The sequence below is a fragment of the Tinamus guttatus genome, unplaced genomic scaffold (genome assembly GCF_059628265.1).
Source record: "Tinamus guttatus ecotype Peru unplaced genomic scaffold, ASM5962826v1 Tinamus_guttatus_pri_ptg000139l, whole genome shotgun sequence".
In the NCBI taxonomy this organism is placed as follows: Eukaryota; Metazoa; Chordata; class Aves; order Tinamiformes; family Tinamidae; genus Tinamus; species Tinamus guttatus.
The window spans coordinates 486,125-504,617 of NW_028288673.1; the positions used below are offsets into that span (position 1 = coordinate 486,125).

The following is an 18,493-nucleotide window of genomic DNA, read 5'->3' on the forward strand; positions in this document are numbered from 1 at the left end:
ATGTGTATTATCTCCTTCAGAGTAATTTCAATCACAATTATAGGAGCTAGTTATCTTTATTTATTTATTTGATTATTTGCATATTTGTAAAACCTGTCCTGAAGAGAGAATCTTACTGACAGTTTTGCATAGCTGCAAACTGTAAAAAAGCAGAAAAAGCTGCAACGAAAGGAGGAAAAGGGAGAAATGAGATAGAGCAGATAACATTATTTACTGCACAAACTTTAAGTCCTCCCTTTTCCGAGAAATACTGTTGGGGAACGTGGCACTGAGCCAGCCCTCACTGTGAGGGCACGGGCAGATGTCCAGTCCTGATCCAGGCTCTGTTAGGAGAGTGTCAAGGAAGCACAGACCTCCAGTCAGGGAGGCAGTGCCCTCCAGTCAGGGCACTGTCAATCCAATGGGAAGGAGGCAATACTAGGAGCGTGACCAAAGGATAGTGTTGAAGAAGTGACTGAAAGAGTGAAGTGGAAGACAAAACAGGATCGCATCCTAGACAACAGCCACATCTTGGTCTTGGGAAACTGGAAGAACTCATTAATCCAGTTTCTCCTTTTTGGGTTTGTTAGGGAAGCTGAGAGATAACTGAGCTGTCCCTGAGTCACCTGCAACACTGGGGGAGAGAGATTGGCACCACTGATCCTGTTACCCCCTCGATGATCCCACTCATGGTTGTGATTGCCATTGGATACGGGTAATGGAATAAAATAGGACCTCTGAGAGCACTAGGAATCTTGCTCTGGAGCAAGCTCCACATTTCCATGAAGCACTCCTCTGCTGACTGCAAAGTCAGCCACGGGTAGGCAGCTCAAGGGGGAGCATGAAATCATAAATCTGTGAAATGACAGAGTTGAATCTTATTGCAGGGAAGGATCTAGGTGTCCATATATGACATACATGGAATGTATTTTAAAACATCCTGGAGTATCAGGAGCACCCATTCAAGGGTGCAAAATAGGACAAGGTACCAAAGGGAGACCAGAGCTCTTCCAGGGCTGCAGCTGGAAATGAGGGAGGAAAGCCTGGAGCATCTCAGAGTGATTAGACCCTCTCTTTATGCTCACAGTCTAGAAGTGGAAATGAGCAGAATCCCAACTGAAAATATGGTGTCTGCATCGGGAGCAGTGTTATGTATGGACAGAAATATAATAAACACAACAGGGCAAGGGGACATCACCAAAGGACCAAGGAGCAAGGAGCTTCAGCTGTTGGGGCTCTCCAGGGACAGTTTTTCTCATGCCAAAATAGAAGAAAGATGTTTATTAATATTTCATAATACACTGCTTGCAAATTGTTGGGTGGGCGTATCAACACTTCTGTGGTTTGCATCTGTTAAACACAGAAACTGCCCAAATACATCAAAAAAGAAAGGAAATGGCTTGCACAACGCCTATCCCCCAAGGTAGGTGCTGCAGCTGTGAACTGTTTCCTGTTGATTAGCATGTGGGAGGGTGTTTGCAGAGCAGTGGGAGATGTGTCCAACACAGACAACTGCTGCATGGTGAACTCTGAGCGGTCCTTGCTCAAGGAAAGGGGAGGTACTTGGTCATGCTGGAGACAGGAGATGGGTAGGAGGCTTCTTGAGATTCTGGGGAGAATGTGGAAAACCTTTAGGGTGATTTAAAGTGGGGGATGGAGGGAGCTTAAATTAAGTTTAAAACTCCAAGCCAACTGCTATAATTTTCTGATGCTCTGAGCTCTTCATTCAAGATTTTCAAGAGGGCCTTGCAGGGTGTTCACGAGGCACCTTCTGTTTCCTTTGATGTGAGGTTCCTGACCTGATTTTGGAGATCTGCGACGTGAAAAATGTCAGAAGAGTGAACTCCTGAAGAACTTTTGAAGTGCCTCTCCATACCACTGCAAGGGAAAAGAAGTATTCCTTCACTCAAAAGCTATGTCTTGAAAAGAAGCACAAATTCTTCTAGATAAAAAGCAGGAAACTCCTCAGGTGCCCAAACATATCTGCATGTAAGGTCTAGCTGTCTTGTGAGTGGTCATTTTTTCCTGCTAAAATCCTCTAACAGATAACCCTTTACAGTCTGGAAGTATCAGGGCAGAAATGAAAGGATGAATGGCTATGGACACAGGTACCCAACTCCTTTCTACATGGCTTTCTGCTGAGTGCAGTGGAGGACATGGAACTCTGGACTGTCTATTCCTGGCTGTTGTCCAGACAAAACTCACTCCTCTGAGGCCCTTGGGTAGCATATTTAATTGTGAGCATGCATGTTGTGTCACCATCAGATATCTTGTAAAGTGGTATTCATTCCTTATTTCAAGAGATAATGTATGTAGGAAATTTAACTTTTCACATTTTTTTACTGAAAATATTAAAAATAAAATTGACTCTTAATGTTGTCATTCTTTTTTTTTCAAAGGTGGGCTCTGTGCAGATGATGTAATTCATAATGAGTATCTGAAAACAGAATAATAAACATCATACATATATAAGCATGCACTTTTATAGAGTACTACTTACTGTCTTGTCATTAAAGGCGTGCATAGTCAGGACGGTTGAGGAATAGCAGAGGTGGTTTCATTTATGCCTACAGATGGCGAATTGTGCATTTATAGGGGAAATAATCCTGCTGGCAGGTTTAGTTTTCCGAAGTATTTGCAGAATTGCATGCAGTTTGAATGCTAGTAGAGAGAGAAGCATTTTTGCATAGTTCACATGCATTTTTCTAATCCTTGAAATTTTAATAAGTTGATTCCATTTAAAACAAATTCTGTATGTACATCTCTGAGAAAAAGACTATGGCCTAATTTACATATTCTCTTGTGTATATTAGCAGTTTTTAATATCTTTTCTTTGTTCATTCATTTGTTTTACAGGGAGAATTCTGTCAGGCACAGTTCTGTTTGCCTTCCCATTCCTTGTTTTCTTCTTCTCTTTCTTGCACCTGGGATCTCTGGTCAGGTGCAGGGACAGTCCTTCTCTTCAGCAAGCAGATGATTATAGGTGCTGACACCAGGAGGAAAAAAGTCAGCACCCAGAGGCTCAGAGACACTGCAGTGCCATACCCTGCAATGTAGAATTGAAATAATGAGGTGGTAGATCCACCAATGCCAAGGCCCTTCTGTGGATTTCATTATCTGCTGAAAAAGTGCATATTCCTGCTATAGAGTCTGTTTGATGCATAGAAATGGTCTCAAAAATGCATCCCTTCAAGATTTTTTTTTAATGCAAATTTAATGAAGGGAAAACTTGTAAACTCTCCTCAGTGAACTACGCTCACAGAGTGAATGCTATACTTAAGGGGAGGGCATTCTGCATTGTCCACTGTCATGGTGAAGGAGGGCACAGCTAGCATTTGACAGAGATGGATGTCCTCTCATTGACAAACGTACAAAATCCACAAACTGTGAAAGGATCCATTGTCTCACCCCACTCTCTGCCTGCCTGTTTTTCCTGTTCATGATCCTTTTTATATGTATTTATCTCTCTGCACACATGCACAGCTACAGTTTTCTTTTATGTATCATCCATTCCTACGTGACTGTTTCCCACACGATAACATTGCTCTTAAAGGTATTGATGGGGGGAACTCAGAGACGTGTACAAGTATCTGTGGAGAACACTAAGCATCTATCAAGAGGTAAAATAAGTATTCACTGTCTCCTGATATAGTGACTACAGACCTTACAGAAACCTCCACCATAGTGTACGCTGTCTGAAAGCCAAAGGAAAGGGTGTGCCTTGGGAAAGATGTATAGGCATGAGAAGACTGTCCATAGGCCCCGGACAGTAGCCAGGGAGGGGACAGAGAGCACGGAGTTGAGGGTGATCAATTTCCACTAAAAAGTAGTGACATAGAATGATCTGCAGAACTGAAAATACAGCCTGGATGCTTCCAAAGAAGTGAGATGTCTCCTGCCATTTGTGGTGACTACATTCACTGCACTGTACAAATTAATGACCGAATAGAATGGCAAGAGTAGAAGTAACTGGAGACAGCAGATTTTTCTGGACAATCCAGAGAAAAGGGTGGTCCTCTAATCCTACCAAACCGAACATCCAGTGTGCACACAGACATCAGCTATGCAGAAGATACAGGTGTTCAGCAAGTTATTCAAATGGACACAGCCTAGTCCCTTAGCCTCTTACTTTTGGAAAGCAGGGCCTCTATGAAATATTTATTCATTAGATATCCTACTTCTTAGACTGAAAAGGAAGAATGTAAAACCATTCTCATTGTAAGGAAGCTCTAATAGGAAGGATATCAACATGATCCAGGGGTTTTTGCACCTGTAGCTCTGCCTGTCTCTGTTGCCCCAGTACCCCAATCTCTGCTAAGCTGTGCTTGCAGGTACCTTGTGCTGTAACTTCCAGGAACCGGGGATTGCTAGGAAGGGAATTCCTCTCCTGGTTTTGCTCATCCTTGTGCTGATAGTGGCAGAAGTATGTTCCTGTGCTTTGAAGGGTTGCTTGCCAGGTGTACTCAAAGAAGAACTTGGATTTATCCTTGGCGAGGACCACAATTTCTTTCCCATCTCGGCAGAAGAAAGCTCGTGTCACAGGTGTATCTGGAGGCACCACACAAGTGAGGGTGACGGTGTCCTGTTCATGAACAGAACTCATTTCCAGGAATAGTGATGGAGCTGGGAGTTCCCCTGGTGGAACATGGTGTAATTAAAGCTCCATCGCTCATTAAAAGGGAGATGGAGAGAGGGTAAAGAGGGTTGGTATTTTCCTAGCAATGACAAGTGGATATGCAAACCACACAGGTTTGTTCCAGAGAGTTTCACGTTATACAAAGATAGTGAAGCAACTGTGGCTGAGCCCTAATGTGTGATTGAGCTTGAGGTCCATTGCTGCTCTACTGGTACCAAAGTTGCCTCATGCAGAATTCCTCTGAGTCTTTCTGCATTAAGTGCAGTCATACCTTCAACTATGGCATGTACATGGCTCAAGACAAAACCGTATCTGCACTTCCCCACAGTAATTCAGTGGCAATTTCTTTCAAGTTATTTGGGGAAATTTGTGTGCAGTCTGCCTGGTGCAAATAAATCAATGAGGCTAAAGTATCTTATACCCCATTGATCTGCCATGGATCTGCCAACTCAAGTTTCAGAGAAGTAACCTGGTGTAAGTGAGACCAGAACTGGGTCAAATTCTGCTGTGTAAATTACTTTGGGATATTTTTAATAATGGACCTATTTTAGCAATGTCTGCTTTTTACGGGGGCACACATGGCCTTCAGCATGGCTTTGGCTGATACCAAACCCAAATTCATTGAGACAAATCAATTTGATGTAATTTTCCAGCAAGTTGAGGGAAAATTAGGTCTATACCTTTGTATTATTCTAACATTTCCCACACTTCTAAGACCATTATTAATTGTATGCAGGTCAGATGCCTATTGAGTGTAGTGGAACTACTTTCACTTCTGCCAGCTAATTTTTATACCTGATGTCAGTGCAAGGTCTACTCCTCCATCTGTGGTCACCATCTTGTTTCCTAATTCATTCACACTCAAGCTTATGGAATATAGGTGATTGCTTTGCACAGGAGGAGGGGACTGAGATCATCACACACTTTTTCCTTTATACGTATGAGTCTTCTCTCAGTGAAAATAGATAATGCCCCATTAAACTAAGGAGAACTGTTTTTTCCTTTCTGTTTTAATTCAGCCATACGATGAGAAATGGGGCCCAGAAGTTCTGATTTTTAATTGCCTCTATCACACTACTACTCCTACTTACTAGAGCTTCTTAACTGTCACCTCTAGACTCATACCTTTGCCTTAATCCTATACTCCATGACTTTTTCTCTTGCAGATAACATATTTTCCATCATCACTGCAATACTCAATGACCTGCCATTCACAAAAACAATATGGAGACTTACTCACCTTCAGAGCTGCAAACTTCCTGGCTTGTAACAGCTGAGCCTTTTAAAGAAAATACACAATCATACTACTTGAACAGATGAACTGCATTGACAGGAATAAAGTATATTAACAATTTATTGTTCTTTTTCTACAGCAGAGTAATAACCTCTTTTTCTGCCACAGAGAAATAGCCTTCACCAATTTGCTTAGCCCATACACTTGGTTATTATTCATGAATGGAAAACATCATTCTTTAATAATACTGAAATAAGTTGACAGTTGCACTCCGGATATTTCTGACATTCAAACGACCGTGTATTGTCAGATAAGACCCACCTACAGTTGTTTTGCCTTTTGGAATTGATTATGGCCTGACTTCAGACCCACTTACAGTTCCTGTTACACACTAGTTTATAGAAAAATTCAGTGAGGAGTGAAATGGAAGCTGAGAGGCATTCCCAAAGTGACTTTGAGGAAAAATACACAGGCTATATCTGAAGAGCAGTGCTCATGGGGCTTTTGGGGGGCATCCCCTGGCTATGTCCACGTTCATGCTGGGGTGAGACCATACCTATCCTTCTGATATCATTTCTGTAAGAAGGCAGCACAAGTGCGTAAACTGAAGAGAGCCATGCGAGGGAGTGTGTCAATTTGTGCTCTTAAAGCTCACGGAGATTGCTTGTGCGAGCCTGAGTGGGCTCAATATATTGCTTGCCTCACCCTCCACTTTCCAACATTTGTCCAGACTAACCCAGCCCATCCATGCCATAGATTCACAGAACCATTATGATTTGAAAAGGCCTCCAAGATCACCAAGTCTAATCACAAGCCCGCGACCACCATGCCTGCTAATCCATTTCCCTAAGTCCCTCATTTGCACACATACTCACAGAGCAGGCAGATGACCAGCACCGTCATCTTCAGGAGAGGTCGCATGAGTATGAGGTGTCCTGGTGAGCCTGGTATTGCAGCAATCCAGTAGGGATGGGATCCGTCTTGGTCTCTGCAGCTTGGTGTCAGTGCGGCACGTTGCTCTGGCTGTTCCCTCTGATCTTCAGGTGGCAAAATAGCCTCTTCTATTCACTGATCTCCTGTTCCTCAAGGCTCAGAGAATAGCAAACCCACAGCTTTTGCTCTGCTGAGAAAACTGCTCAATAGTCACCGTGTGGCCTGCGGGATCATCTCCCCTGCGCATGAGGATGTGCACCTTGTCACGGACATCTGCAAAACTGGCTCTAACCTGCAAGCTCTTTCTTCCGTAGCTGTTGTATCCCCACAATTCTCATTGCAAAAAGTGGTTTGTCTGCACAGGAGAGCTTTTGAGAGTCACATGTCGCTAATCCATACATGTAAACACATTCATAGTATATAGATGTATATGTCTATATATAATTTCTCTCACTGTCCTTTTCTTAGCTCTGAGAGTAGCTACTTCATTGTGCAGGGTGCTATTCTAACGTGACATTTCACCAATATATTAATAAGCCAAGTGAAACCATGCTGTTTCTGGCATGTCTCTGCTGCTATCCCACCTCATTGCCAAAGTGAGAGCACTCCTAAACCTTGCTCAGAGCAAGGCTTTATTTTCCACACACCTTTCCATCCTGAGCAGTTTTCGGGTAATGCCAGAACCACAGAGTAGGAAGAAGATGGAGTTTCAGGGGCTTCATGTGTCCCTTAAGTGCTTTACAGGATGATGTCAATGATGCTGTTGCTCGCAGAACTGTGTATTTAAATTGGAATGCACTTCATGGGAGTGGGAGACAATAGATAATACATTCAACAAAAGCACCAAGAAAGAAGTTCCCATGTATGCACATGCCTTAAGCTTTTACTTGCTGTTGAATCTTTTGCCTGCCTTTAAATCTCCCTAGGGTAACTTAGAACACAGTTTTAGAGAGGTCACAGAACGCTTTTGAGGAAAAATGCAATTTCACCAGGACATGAAATTTCTTAGAGAGCATGACTTAAGCTCAAGCAATGTATGTAATTCTAAAGTCTTCCCTATAACGTGTAAAGGTGACCTGGAAGATGCTCAATAAAATGACAGTGGAGAACCACGGTGTTTAAAGCAATGACAAAATTCTTCTTAATGATGGCCTTTACCTGTAGCTTGGTGAGAGGAATGTTTGAACTGAGCAAATTAATTACTGTAACTAATGATATTTTACTGACCACCTGCATGAAAAGAAGGCAAAGTTCTCAAATCTAGCTGCTCAGTACCAGTCACCAAACTCTTCTTTCAGATTTAATATCCACATCAGCAGTCAACATATTATTTAAAAAGCTGTCAGAGCTTCTCTTGCTTTTCTGAATATCATCGACAGTGTAAATGAGTCCTTTCAACCTTAGGTCAGCTACTTGGTTTATAAAAATGTCTGAATATCATTCCCATATGTTTCACACCTCTATTTAATCGTGAATTCACTAATTGCCTGTGTAGCCTGGGCTCTATACTGTGCTTATTCTGCATGCTGGACTGATTTTATCTGTGTTAATGATTGAAACATTTCTGAAAATGTTTTGTGTTCAACAGCTTGTGTCCATGAAAGACAAACTGGACAGCAATTCTCTTCACCCTAAAGTAAGTCTCCAAGTGCTTGCTTTGATTCTCTAAAAGCATCCTCTGAGATGCACTGGGATGTCTCACCCAGCCCACAAATCCTCCTCCAAAATGCCGTCAGAGCAATTCAGTACCTTAAGGTAGGTATATCCTACCCGGCCCAGCTGAACGGCATGCTAAACTCCAGTCTCTGTGTTGAAAAAGGCAGGACTCCTTTGCCTATCTGTAGATGTCTACTGTTATTCCAGAGGCTCCTGAGGTTCCATATCACTGAAAATCAGTTAGGGAGTCTGGCAAGGGTCATGTGGAGGAGATCTGTACCCTACAGAGGCTGCACAAAGTTGTAGCCCATGGTATCTCTAATGCCACCAGAAGTTTGTGTGGAGCGGGATTCAGTCCCTGGTATTTTTATTATGAGTTCAGTACAACTCCAGGAAGATGACAACAGGATTGGGATTAAAACATTTAAACTTTGAAACTACAATTATTTGAAAAAAAATATTTGATTGATTGCTTTCTTCTCCCATGATATTCCTGTCATTGACTGTGGGCTGGGGACAGGGGAATGACTCCAGTCATTGGACATAATGACTTTGCACTTGAAGCAGAATAAGAAATTACTTAGTAACAAGAGTTGTCTGTCATCATCATGATGTTCAGCCCTCCCTGTCAAGAGAACCTCATGCCCTTTCACAGTTTGGAGAAGTTCAACTGGTGAGAAAATAAGCTGTGGAAACCACTAAGAAAAAAGAAAAGCAGCCCTTCTAATAACATCTGCTCACATAGTTGTGGTTATCTGCACAGCTTCCTCTATGTTTCCCTTCATTACAACGTCCTCTCTAAAGACACTTGCTTATTGCACACCAGACAGCCTGAGACCACAGTTTTGAGATCTACCTCAAGGAAGAATCACCAGTATTCAGACAGTGTGGGTCTGCTGTAGCTGTCATGTCAGAGCTAAATGCTGTTCAAAATCTCCCATGCTCCTTTTATAGCTTGCAACTGCTGCAGAACATCTCTCTGAAACATTTGCCAAAAAAAAAAAAAAAAAAAAAAAACTATTATACCCAACAGGCAGACAGGCAGTGATCTTCTCCCTTTCTGCTGCAGTTCATTCTTTGGCTAGACTTTCTGAGGTCTGTTCTCTGCCAGAGGGAAGACTAGATGGGAGACCAGCTGCAGAATGTGAATCTATATCTGAAACTGAAAATATTTCTGGAAAATAAAAGGATATCCAGGGTGAGTGGCCTAGTTCTTTTACAAATAGAAATAGTAGGGAAACTTGGGGTATAAAAACCTCTGAGAAGAGAGCAGGATGTTTATGCAGGGCCAGAGCAGCCTGATAGGTCCATCAGTCCTATCCAACCTCCCCAGTATGTGGCTGTGATGCGAACTAATGGCTGTGAGTATGTGGCTGGAATATTGAAGGGGTCTTTCACTCCTCCTCATGTGTCTCTGCTACTTCACATGGTGTGTCAGAGGGTGATAAAGGTGGTTGAGAGATATGGGACAAGTAAAAATTGAAAAGGTCTCCCTAAGAGATGGCACATTGGCCTTACATTGGCCATTTATCGCATTGCCTCTTGTGTTCATATGATGTTTGCCTGTGCTGGGACTCTCTTTCACATTAGGGGAAGGGCACTTGCAATTGCGTTGGAGGGAAAAAGAACCTTCGCTCTTGTGGTAAATACAAATAAGCACCAAGAATGTGAAGGAAGCATCTCAAGGGGATACCACTTTTCTGGGGAACAATGCTTTCTTATGAGGATGCCTAAGACACCAAAAAGCAACAGATAAATATCTGCAAAGAGCATGGGGAGACCTACAGAGCAGCAGTTACTTTTCAGATGAACTTTAAAATGTGGGTGTCTAATGCAGTCTGAGCAGGACCAGGTTTTGCCTCCCACTTAATAAGTACGCACAGGGCAAACTGTCTTTTCATATTTCACTTCCCATTTATTGAAGAGAAACATGGAGTACAAACACCACGGAAAAGTGAGAACAAGAAGATGGGTAGTGGCAGAGACTGTGAGTGCAACCCTGTTGTCCACATTTACAGCTCTTGATGGCTCCTCTTGGGAGGGCAAGGGGTGCATTGCACTGCAAGGTCATGCACAGCTCTACTTTGAAGCCTTCCTGAATCCCTCAGTCCAAACTTGTCTCATACTCACCACCAGGATTTGACTGGAATCAACAGATATGTCATAGTCCTGCTCTGGTTGCCTTCTTGCACTTTCCCTTCGTTCTCTCCACAGTCACTGGAGGATTTATTACCACAGCTCAGGTGGCTTGTAAATACCTTTTATTGGTCTTAAACGTCTGTGGGAAATCCCAGGATGTGTCGCTGTTGATGCTGAGGGGTTTCCCTTTCCCTCCTGCCTCAGCAAGGCCTGGCCTCAAGAATGGGTAAAACTGTGTTGATCCTTCAATGGGAACTTTCAGGATAGAGGCTGAAACTGCAGCATCATAAAAGGATAGTTCGTGCTCTGAAAGGTCCAGGTCCACCCCAACCAATGATGGTTTTTCAGTTCTCTCCTGTATCACAGTGTTGGCCTCCTCAGGCCAAAATTCCTCATTGTTCCTCTTCAGTGACCAGACACCATGCTCAGGGAGGTCCTGCCAGCTTCCTTCTTTCAGGCCCTGCCTCACAGACTCTGTCATCAATCCAACCTCCCAGTCCAACCCATCCCACACCTGCACCTCCCAGTACTGCCGCCCACATGAAAAACCCTCTTTTGCCACCACGATGGGGAGCTGGTGCTCAACAGCAGGCTCCCGGGCTGGGGACTCGTGATAGACTGTTCTCTGATCAGAAGAAATAGTGAGTTCGGAGTGTTTCTGCATTTTATCCAAGGTGATGGCCACTGGGGAGAGAGCAGAAGGAACCACTAGTTACAGGCAGCCCAAGGCACAGAGATCTGAATGAGAAGAGGCAGCAGGAGGTGTTGAGAAAAGGAGAGGCAAGGCAGCTTCCACTCCAAGGTCAGTCTAGAATGCAGATGTGGCTTCTAGCCTGACTGACATGCCGCTTGCCTTGTAGGCAGGCACTGATAGTCTTTCCCAAGTTTTCAACTTACCCATGTAGCTTCGAGCCTTTCTGAAATCTGTTAAAAAATGAAAGCACAATTAAAATCAAAAATCCTGTGCCAAAAGGCAAGAACACCCGTGCTGGATCCAGCTTCTTTTCTAGCTGCTGGAGAAGTGCCTCTCTACTCCTGAGTGAAGCTATCCCACAAGGAAAAGAGAAACTGTCTCTCCTGGGGTCAGTCCTGCGTGCATGTGGCACGGCTGCTGGCTGCCTCTCCTGAGCGATGCTATCCCACAAGGAAAACAGAAACTGTCTCTCCTGGGGTCAGTCCTGCATGCATGTGGAACGGCTGCTGGCTGCTTTGCAGGAAGAACTATGGTGTGGTGCAAAGCAGGAGATCCTTCATGGTATTGAGCACTGAGAAAAGCCTCCCCACATAGGAAATGAGGTAATTTAGCCTTCAGGGAGGGCATTATAGGATCATATATGATATATATGATTGGTGCTCTGTGTAATAGGCAGCTGGAGTCTGAAGGTAATGGCATTCTTTGCCATTGCAGTTCACTGATCTCTACTTACAGAATCATAGAAAGCTTCAGGTTGGAAGGGACCTCTAGAGATCATCTAGTCCAACCTCCCTGCACACGCAGGGTCACCTAGAGCACATGGCACAGGACTGCGTCCAAGCGGGTTTGGAAGATCTCCAGAGAAGGAGACTCCACAACCTCTCTGGGCAGCCTGTCCCAGTGTTCTGGCACCCTCACTGTTAAGAAATTTTTCCTTAAGTTCCTGTGGAACTTCTGGTGCTTTAATTTCTGGCCATTTCCTCTAGTTCTGTCGGTGGCCACCACTGAAAAGAGGGTAGGCCAATCCTCCTCACAGCCTCCCTTGAGGTACTTCTAGACACTGCTCAGGTCTCCTCTCAGCCTTCTCTTCTCCAGGCTGAACAGGCCCAGCTCCCTCAGCCTCTCCTCATAGGGCAGATGTTCCAGGCCCCTGATCATCCTTGTAGCGCTGCGCTGGACTCTCTTCAGCATGACTTTTGCAAGCTCTCAAGGGGATGGTGCAGAAATTCATGTGTGGACTATGCTTTGCTAGGACTGTGGCATCAAGGGGTCATGGTGCTCCCAGTTGGAGTAAGACTGAATTTTCAAGAGGCAGATGAATGAAAGATGCTCTGACTTACTTACCTAGTTCTCTTCTTAGGGCATCTGAAACAAAAACACTGAGTGTTAAGGGGTACTGTTCACTCATGAAGTAGAATTCTCTTAGATTTGACATAAGAGGGGGGATCTCAAGCATTGCTCCCAACTTGCCAGCACTGTCTTTGCACAGGAAGGCATCTCAGACAGACAGTGGCTCTCCCTTCTCACTGGGAAATCTTTGGGAGGCAAGGAGAAGGGGGACACAAGAAAAATAAAATGGTTTTCTCATCTATTTCATAGTAGCACGATAAATATTGCCAAACTCTGTCCAAAGGCACAGTTGTGAACAAACAAGAGAGGATTTCTTATTATTACTATTAAGATTACTATTACTTTTACTGTTAACTACTATTATTACTATTATTTTCTTTTCCCCCCTACTTCAACAATGACAGCTTCCTTTTCTTTTGTACTGCAAACGGTGACTTACCACATTGTTCCTCCAGCTCCTGAGTGCCTGCAGGAGGAGAAAAACACATCTGCTTTCTATGTTGAGGCCTGGAAGAAATTCAAGACCTCCCGGCCTCAGGGCTCTGTAGAAATGTGTCAGGACATAAAGGGGAGGTGGGCAAGTTTTCCTTGCAGCAAATGGTATCCTTGTCGAACCAGATCACTCTGTTCTGTCTATATTCATCTAACGTGAATGCTATTGATGGCTGAAGGAGAGGAGAAGATTTTGGTCAGCTAATGATTTCAGAACTATGGCAAAAATCCCCAGCCAATTTTGAGCTGCAGCCACCTTTTATCTAATTACTGTTGCGTAACCAAACTGTGACAATGAAAGAGGAAGGAGAAAGGACAAGAGGGTGGCTTATGTCAGGGAAGTGGGAAGGTACAATCAGGAAGAGTAGATGCCTGGGATTATTTGATGGTAACCACATGAATGGTGCCATCTCTCTCAGAACCCGTGTTCTCTTCCTGTTTCTCGATGGGAAAATGCAGAGCAGATTTCCCATCCCTGGGGATGGAGGGATGGGGATGGGTAATGAGCCAAAGGCTTCTTAGGAGCATTTTTTTTTTTAACTTCTTTAAAAACTCTCCAGCTTTCACATGTCTAAAACCCCTCCATCTCAGAGGACGGATTACCTAGAATTTCTCTGTAAGTGCAAAGAGACTTCTCTCCACCTGAAGGGGGAAAGTGACCTGTGAGTGGGTATTCAAAGCCAGCTCTTTGGAGAACGACATATGCCTTACGTTGTTTGTTTAAATTCTCTTCTTCTGCAGTTTCTTCATCAGAAGTCTTCCGTTTTTCTGCAATATTCAAATAATAAAATGAAATGAGTACTGAATAATGCTGAACATACAAAGGAGATAGTGATGAATATTTTTGCATTTTAAGTACCAAAAAAAAATCTAGAACCTGTTAGAACATGTTTTAGAAACGAGGATAGCTGAGAAGAGCATATGATCACCACCTACTGGGGATAGGGAAGGAGAAAGGAAGAGCTGGTTTGATTTAAAGATTGCCATTTTAGGAGAGCAATCTCCTTTTCACTTTTTAATCCCCTAGGTTGACATGTTCAGGCTGGAGTGTTTGAGACAGGGCCTGTATTGTACAGTCTTGGTGGTGCCACCACACTGCCAGCTGATCTTCCCACCATGTGTGGATGTGTCCACACCACAGTTTAGTACCCCTTCAAGAGTAGGTTTTTGTGAGACAGAAAACAAAGTCCCTTTACCTTTAAAGACCATGAAAGCAGTGGCAGCAATTGAGAGGAGAAATATGACAAGCAATATCCAGAAGGGAATCAACCAGGGAGATGTTTGTAGAAAAGCAGCACCTTTGAAAACAAAACATCAGATTGTCACCTGGCAATATGCAATCATTTCTGCATATATCTAGCAGAGTGGCAGCACAGAGGATTGTAGTGCATGGGAGATGAGAAGGACTACAGGAAAGAGTTTGTCAGTTATTGCTTCTTGTATGATTTAGTCCTAAATCCCTACTGTCAAAAAGCCTTTCTCTGATCCCTACCATCCCCCTTTCTCTGCTCCCTTGAAAATGAGTGAAATGATGGACAGAAGATGTGGGATTCAGGCCCATCTGGCTATGCACACATGAAGAGTATCATACCTTGTACTCCAGTCAGAAAACCGCGTAAATCTGGAACTGAAGTCTTTGTTTTGGGAAAGATAGCAGGGATAAGACTCAGGCAACTACATGGGAGGATTGTCCCTAGTAAGAGACATATCTGACACTCATAGGAAGAATCACTCCAGGATTTTTTCTGTTCATCTCCAGGAATTACAGAGACAGCTGAGTTGACAAACTCAATCAAGTCTCAACTTTTGGGGAGAAGGAGAGAAGGGAATTCTACTCCAGAATCAGACAGTTATCTTCTGGATTACAAAGGTTAGAATTGTCCATAAGTAGAAGCTAATTAATCTGAGCTGCAGGAAGAGTTACAGAAATGGGTGGATGAACAGTAGTCTGAGACTCTTGGACTCGTGGGTTTCTTGTTTTTTGACTGTTTGTTTGTTTTTCATTATCTTGGATGTCTAACATTACTTAATCTAAATTTGAATCCTCACCCAAAGACTCCCTATAGAGTCACAGGGAGAAACAGTCATAGTTATATATTCTGGGGCAGTGCCCGCCTTCTGTAGAGATACATTCAACATGTAGGGGAAGAAAGATTCTTTTTAATTTTCAGTGCAACCCATTCTTCTAAGTTACATATGGTGGTTTGGGATGCCTCTAGTTGGACTGGAGAATTTTCTGTGTCACTTAGGGCCTCGGAGGTTTTCAAGACAGAGCAAAGTCTTCTCAGGATGATTGCAAAGCATAATTGACTCACTTGAGAGGTGAATGCTACATTCCTCTTTTGTCTCCACAAAGGGGTTCAGGATTTGACAGGTGACTTCTCTCATTTCCTCTCCTGTAACTGTGACTTGACTTAGCACATTGAAGAGTTGCTCACTGTCTTGGTGTACTGCAGTGTCAGAAGAAAGGCTCTGCTCGTTCAGGGTAACCCACTGGACAACAGGTTTGGGAAACCATCCATGGGATGTGCAGGCTAGCTTCACCCCTTGTCCTTGAGGACCCAATACGTCAAGGGATATTTTGCCGGTAGCTTGAAAGCAAAAGATTTTGTTAGTGGGAAGAGTGTGTTTCCATAAAAACATATCTTTCTTGGATTCTACCATTTAATCCAGATTGTTCAGTCCAATTTCCTGACAATATCTGTTACTATGTGACCCCAGCCTTCAAATATTCTTCCTGGGATCTCACTCCGATCATATCTAACATGTATACTGTTTTTTGTCTGGTTCACAAAAAAAAAAATCATAATCCCCCCCCACCACCATCATACGATACCATGTGGAATGGGTATGCCTCTCAGCTCCCTTCTCTGTTTGGAGGAGTCAGGGATAAGACATGTGGCTTCACAGCATATTTTTAGTCTTGCCCCTATAGCATGAGTGCATCCGTGGTCCACATTTGAGGAAGTAAAGCAAAGTTTGCTCTGGTTTTCCCTTGGCACTCATCCATAGATTGACACCTCACAGTGACACAACCAAAACATCTGCAGCATTGCATTGTAGAATGTATTGAACAATTATAAATTAGATCCCTAGGCCTGAGATGTATTTTCCAGGCATCTCTCCTGGTCAATAGTGGGAAATGAGAACCATCTGGGAGCTTTTCACCTGCTCTCCTCAAAGGTTGTTTAAGGCCCTCTGGAGATGCTGATCTCCATTTCTTGACTGGAGAGTGAATACAGGTTGACTAGCTTCACCTGATGTTATGTATACGTGTACACAGATGATGCCTGAGGAGCATCCTTTGGCATAGGAACTTATCCCAGTTTCCTGGCAGAGTCAGCAAGATCTTCCTGCCCACTCTGTTGCACCATGCAATGCAACTGCCTCTCATCATGCATGGCTAAATCTAGCCTTGTCTTTCCCTAAAGACTCAGAGAAGCTGTTCTGAGACTTAAGACTTCCTTCCTTGCCCAGAACAGCAAGGACTACCCTTACAAGGCTGGCCAACTTCATTGGCTAGTTCTTGCAGGGCATGAGCATATACTTGTCTGCTCTGGGTGATGGGATTGGGGAAGTAAGGAGATAACATGTTGGGTTACATGAAAGACAGTCAGCTGGGGGCAGTGGACTTTTGGATAGCTTTTTTCCTTCTGTAAAGACCTTTTCACTCTCCCCACTCATCCCATGGAATCTCCAACCTGCAGTGATGAGTGTAGTGGTTGTGTCAGCACTCCAGTCTCTGGACTTCACGATGCAGCTGTATGTTCCCTCATCTGCTGGTTGGACTCTCTTTAGTACTAGAGACACATTCCCGGAGGCAAATCCATCCTTTGGCAATGCAGTTCGCCCAGCATATTTTGGCCCTGGAATGTCACCACTCTGTTGCTTGTATAGGTGCACGGTCTCCATTTGCCCAGCTGTGATTTTCTTCCACTGCACTTCTATACTGTCCAGTGGCTTTGTGGAAGAGATCTGGCAGAGAAGGACTGTATCTTTGCCAACAAGCCCTGTTATGCTCTGGGGAGAGGTGACTTCAAAATTTTCTGAAAGAACAAACATTGGGGAGTATCTGTCTGAAAACAGTCAAAATATATACCAGTACGATGGACATAGAGGCCTGGGACAGATAAAAGTGCCCTGATACAGAGACTGAGGAACAATTGAAAGTCATTATTTTCACTAGTAATTTAGGTCTCTTCTACTAATGCACATTCAGGTCAAAAGACAGTAGATCACAATTGTCTAAAGGTGTCAAACAGAACAAAAGCTCACAAGATGTTTCCGGGAATTTGTTCACATGGGAATAACTCAAGGAAACATTTTAATAGTTATATTATTAGTACTTCTATAAAGGAGGATTTTGCTTTGGATCACTCATGCATTTTGTCCTCCTGTAGCAAAGCTGAGTTGGGCTGCAACTCCCCCATCTCCCTGAAGGGACATGATTTCAGGCTGGAAGGGGATGGATTCCCCAACAGCAAATGTGGAACATCTGCCCTGTGGGGAAAGACTGAGAGTGTTGGGCCTGTTCACCCTGGAGAAGAGAAGGCTGAGAGAGGATTTAGTCCATGTATATAAATACCTCAAGGGAGGGAGTGAGGAGGATGGGGCTGGCCTCTTTTCACTGGTGGCCACCAATAGAGCTGGAGGAAATGGCCACAAACTGAAGCACCAAAAGTTCCACAGGAACTTAAGGAAAAATTTCTTAAGAGTGAGGGTGACAGAGCACTGGAACAGGCTGCCCAGAGAGGTTGTGGAGTCTCCTTCTCTGGAGATCTTCAAAACCCACTTGGACGCAGTCCTGAGCCACGTGCTCTAGGTGACCCTGCGTGTGCAGGGGGTTGGACTTGATGATCCCTAAAGGACCCTTCCAACCTTAAGGAATCTATGATTCTATGAATCTGGCAGGACAGGTCTGTTTCTTTTGAAATTGAAACGAGGTCCTGCCAGGAGATCGTGATCCTCTGAGTGAGCACTTCTTATCACCTGCAGACTTTAACCTATCAGGGCTGCAAAGAATAGCAGATGAAAGCATTACCCGAGATACGAAGGTCTGTAAGGAGTGCCGCCATGATCAAAAACCATCTTGTCTTCTCCATGTCTACAACGGCACATGTGGGATGGTCACACAGATGCTATCTAATGAACACAGAAGGGATGTATATATAAGTGGGAAATCCTTTCCTAAATGAATCCACTGTTTCTCAGACTGCACCTATCATGGACTGCATGGTCAAAAGGCACAAATCACTCTAACAGTTGAGTTCAGACATCAGAATAACCAGGAAAACCTCTCATCATTCCAGAGGTGTCAGTTTACAGTGTGGTTGCTGAGAATTTTCTTCAAATCTAACATGTTCCCAGGAATTCTTGACAG

General features: G+C 43.7%; 1 protein-coding gene across 1 annotated transcript; it reads right to left on the bottom strand.

Moving 5' to 3' along the window:
- Window positions 1–10,677: 10,677 nt before the first annotated feature.
- LOC104576569 (butyrophilin subfamily 1 member A1-like) lies at window positions 10,678–18,215 on the bottom strand. Its single transcript, XM_088521930.1, has 7 exons — window positions 18,155–18,215; window positions 16,815–17,159; window positions 15,429–15,704; window positions 14,310–14,411; window positions 13,825–13,881; window positions 11,475–11,501; window positions 10,678–11,285 (listed from the first exon to the last, which is right to left on the bottom strand). The coding sequence occupies exons 1-7, from the start codon at window positions 18,213–18,215 to the stop codon at window positions 10,678–10,680; spliced, it is 1,476 nt and encodes a 491-aa protein (XP_088378056.1).
- Between the last annotated feature and the right edge of the window lie 278 nt (window positions 18,216–18,493).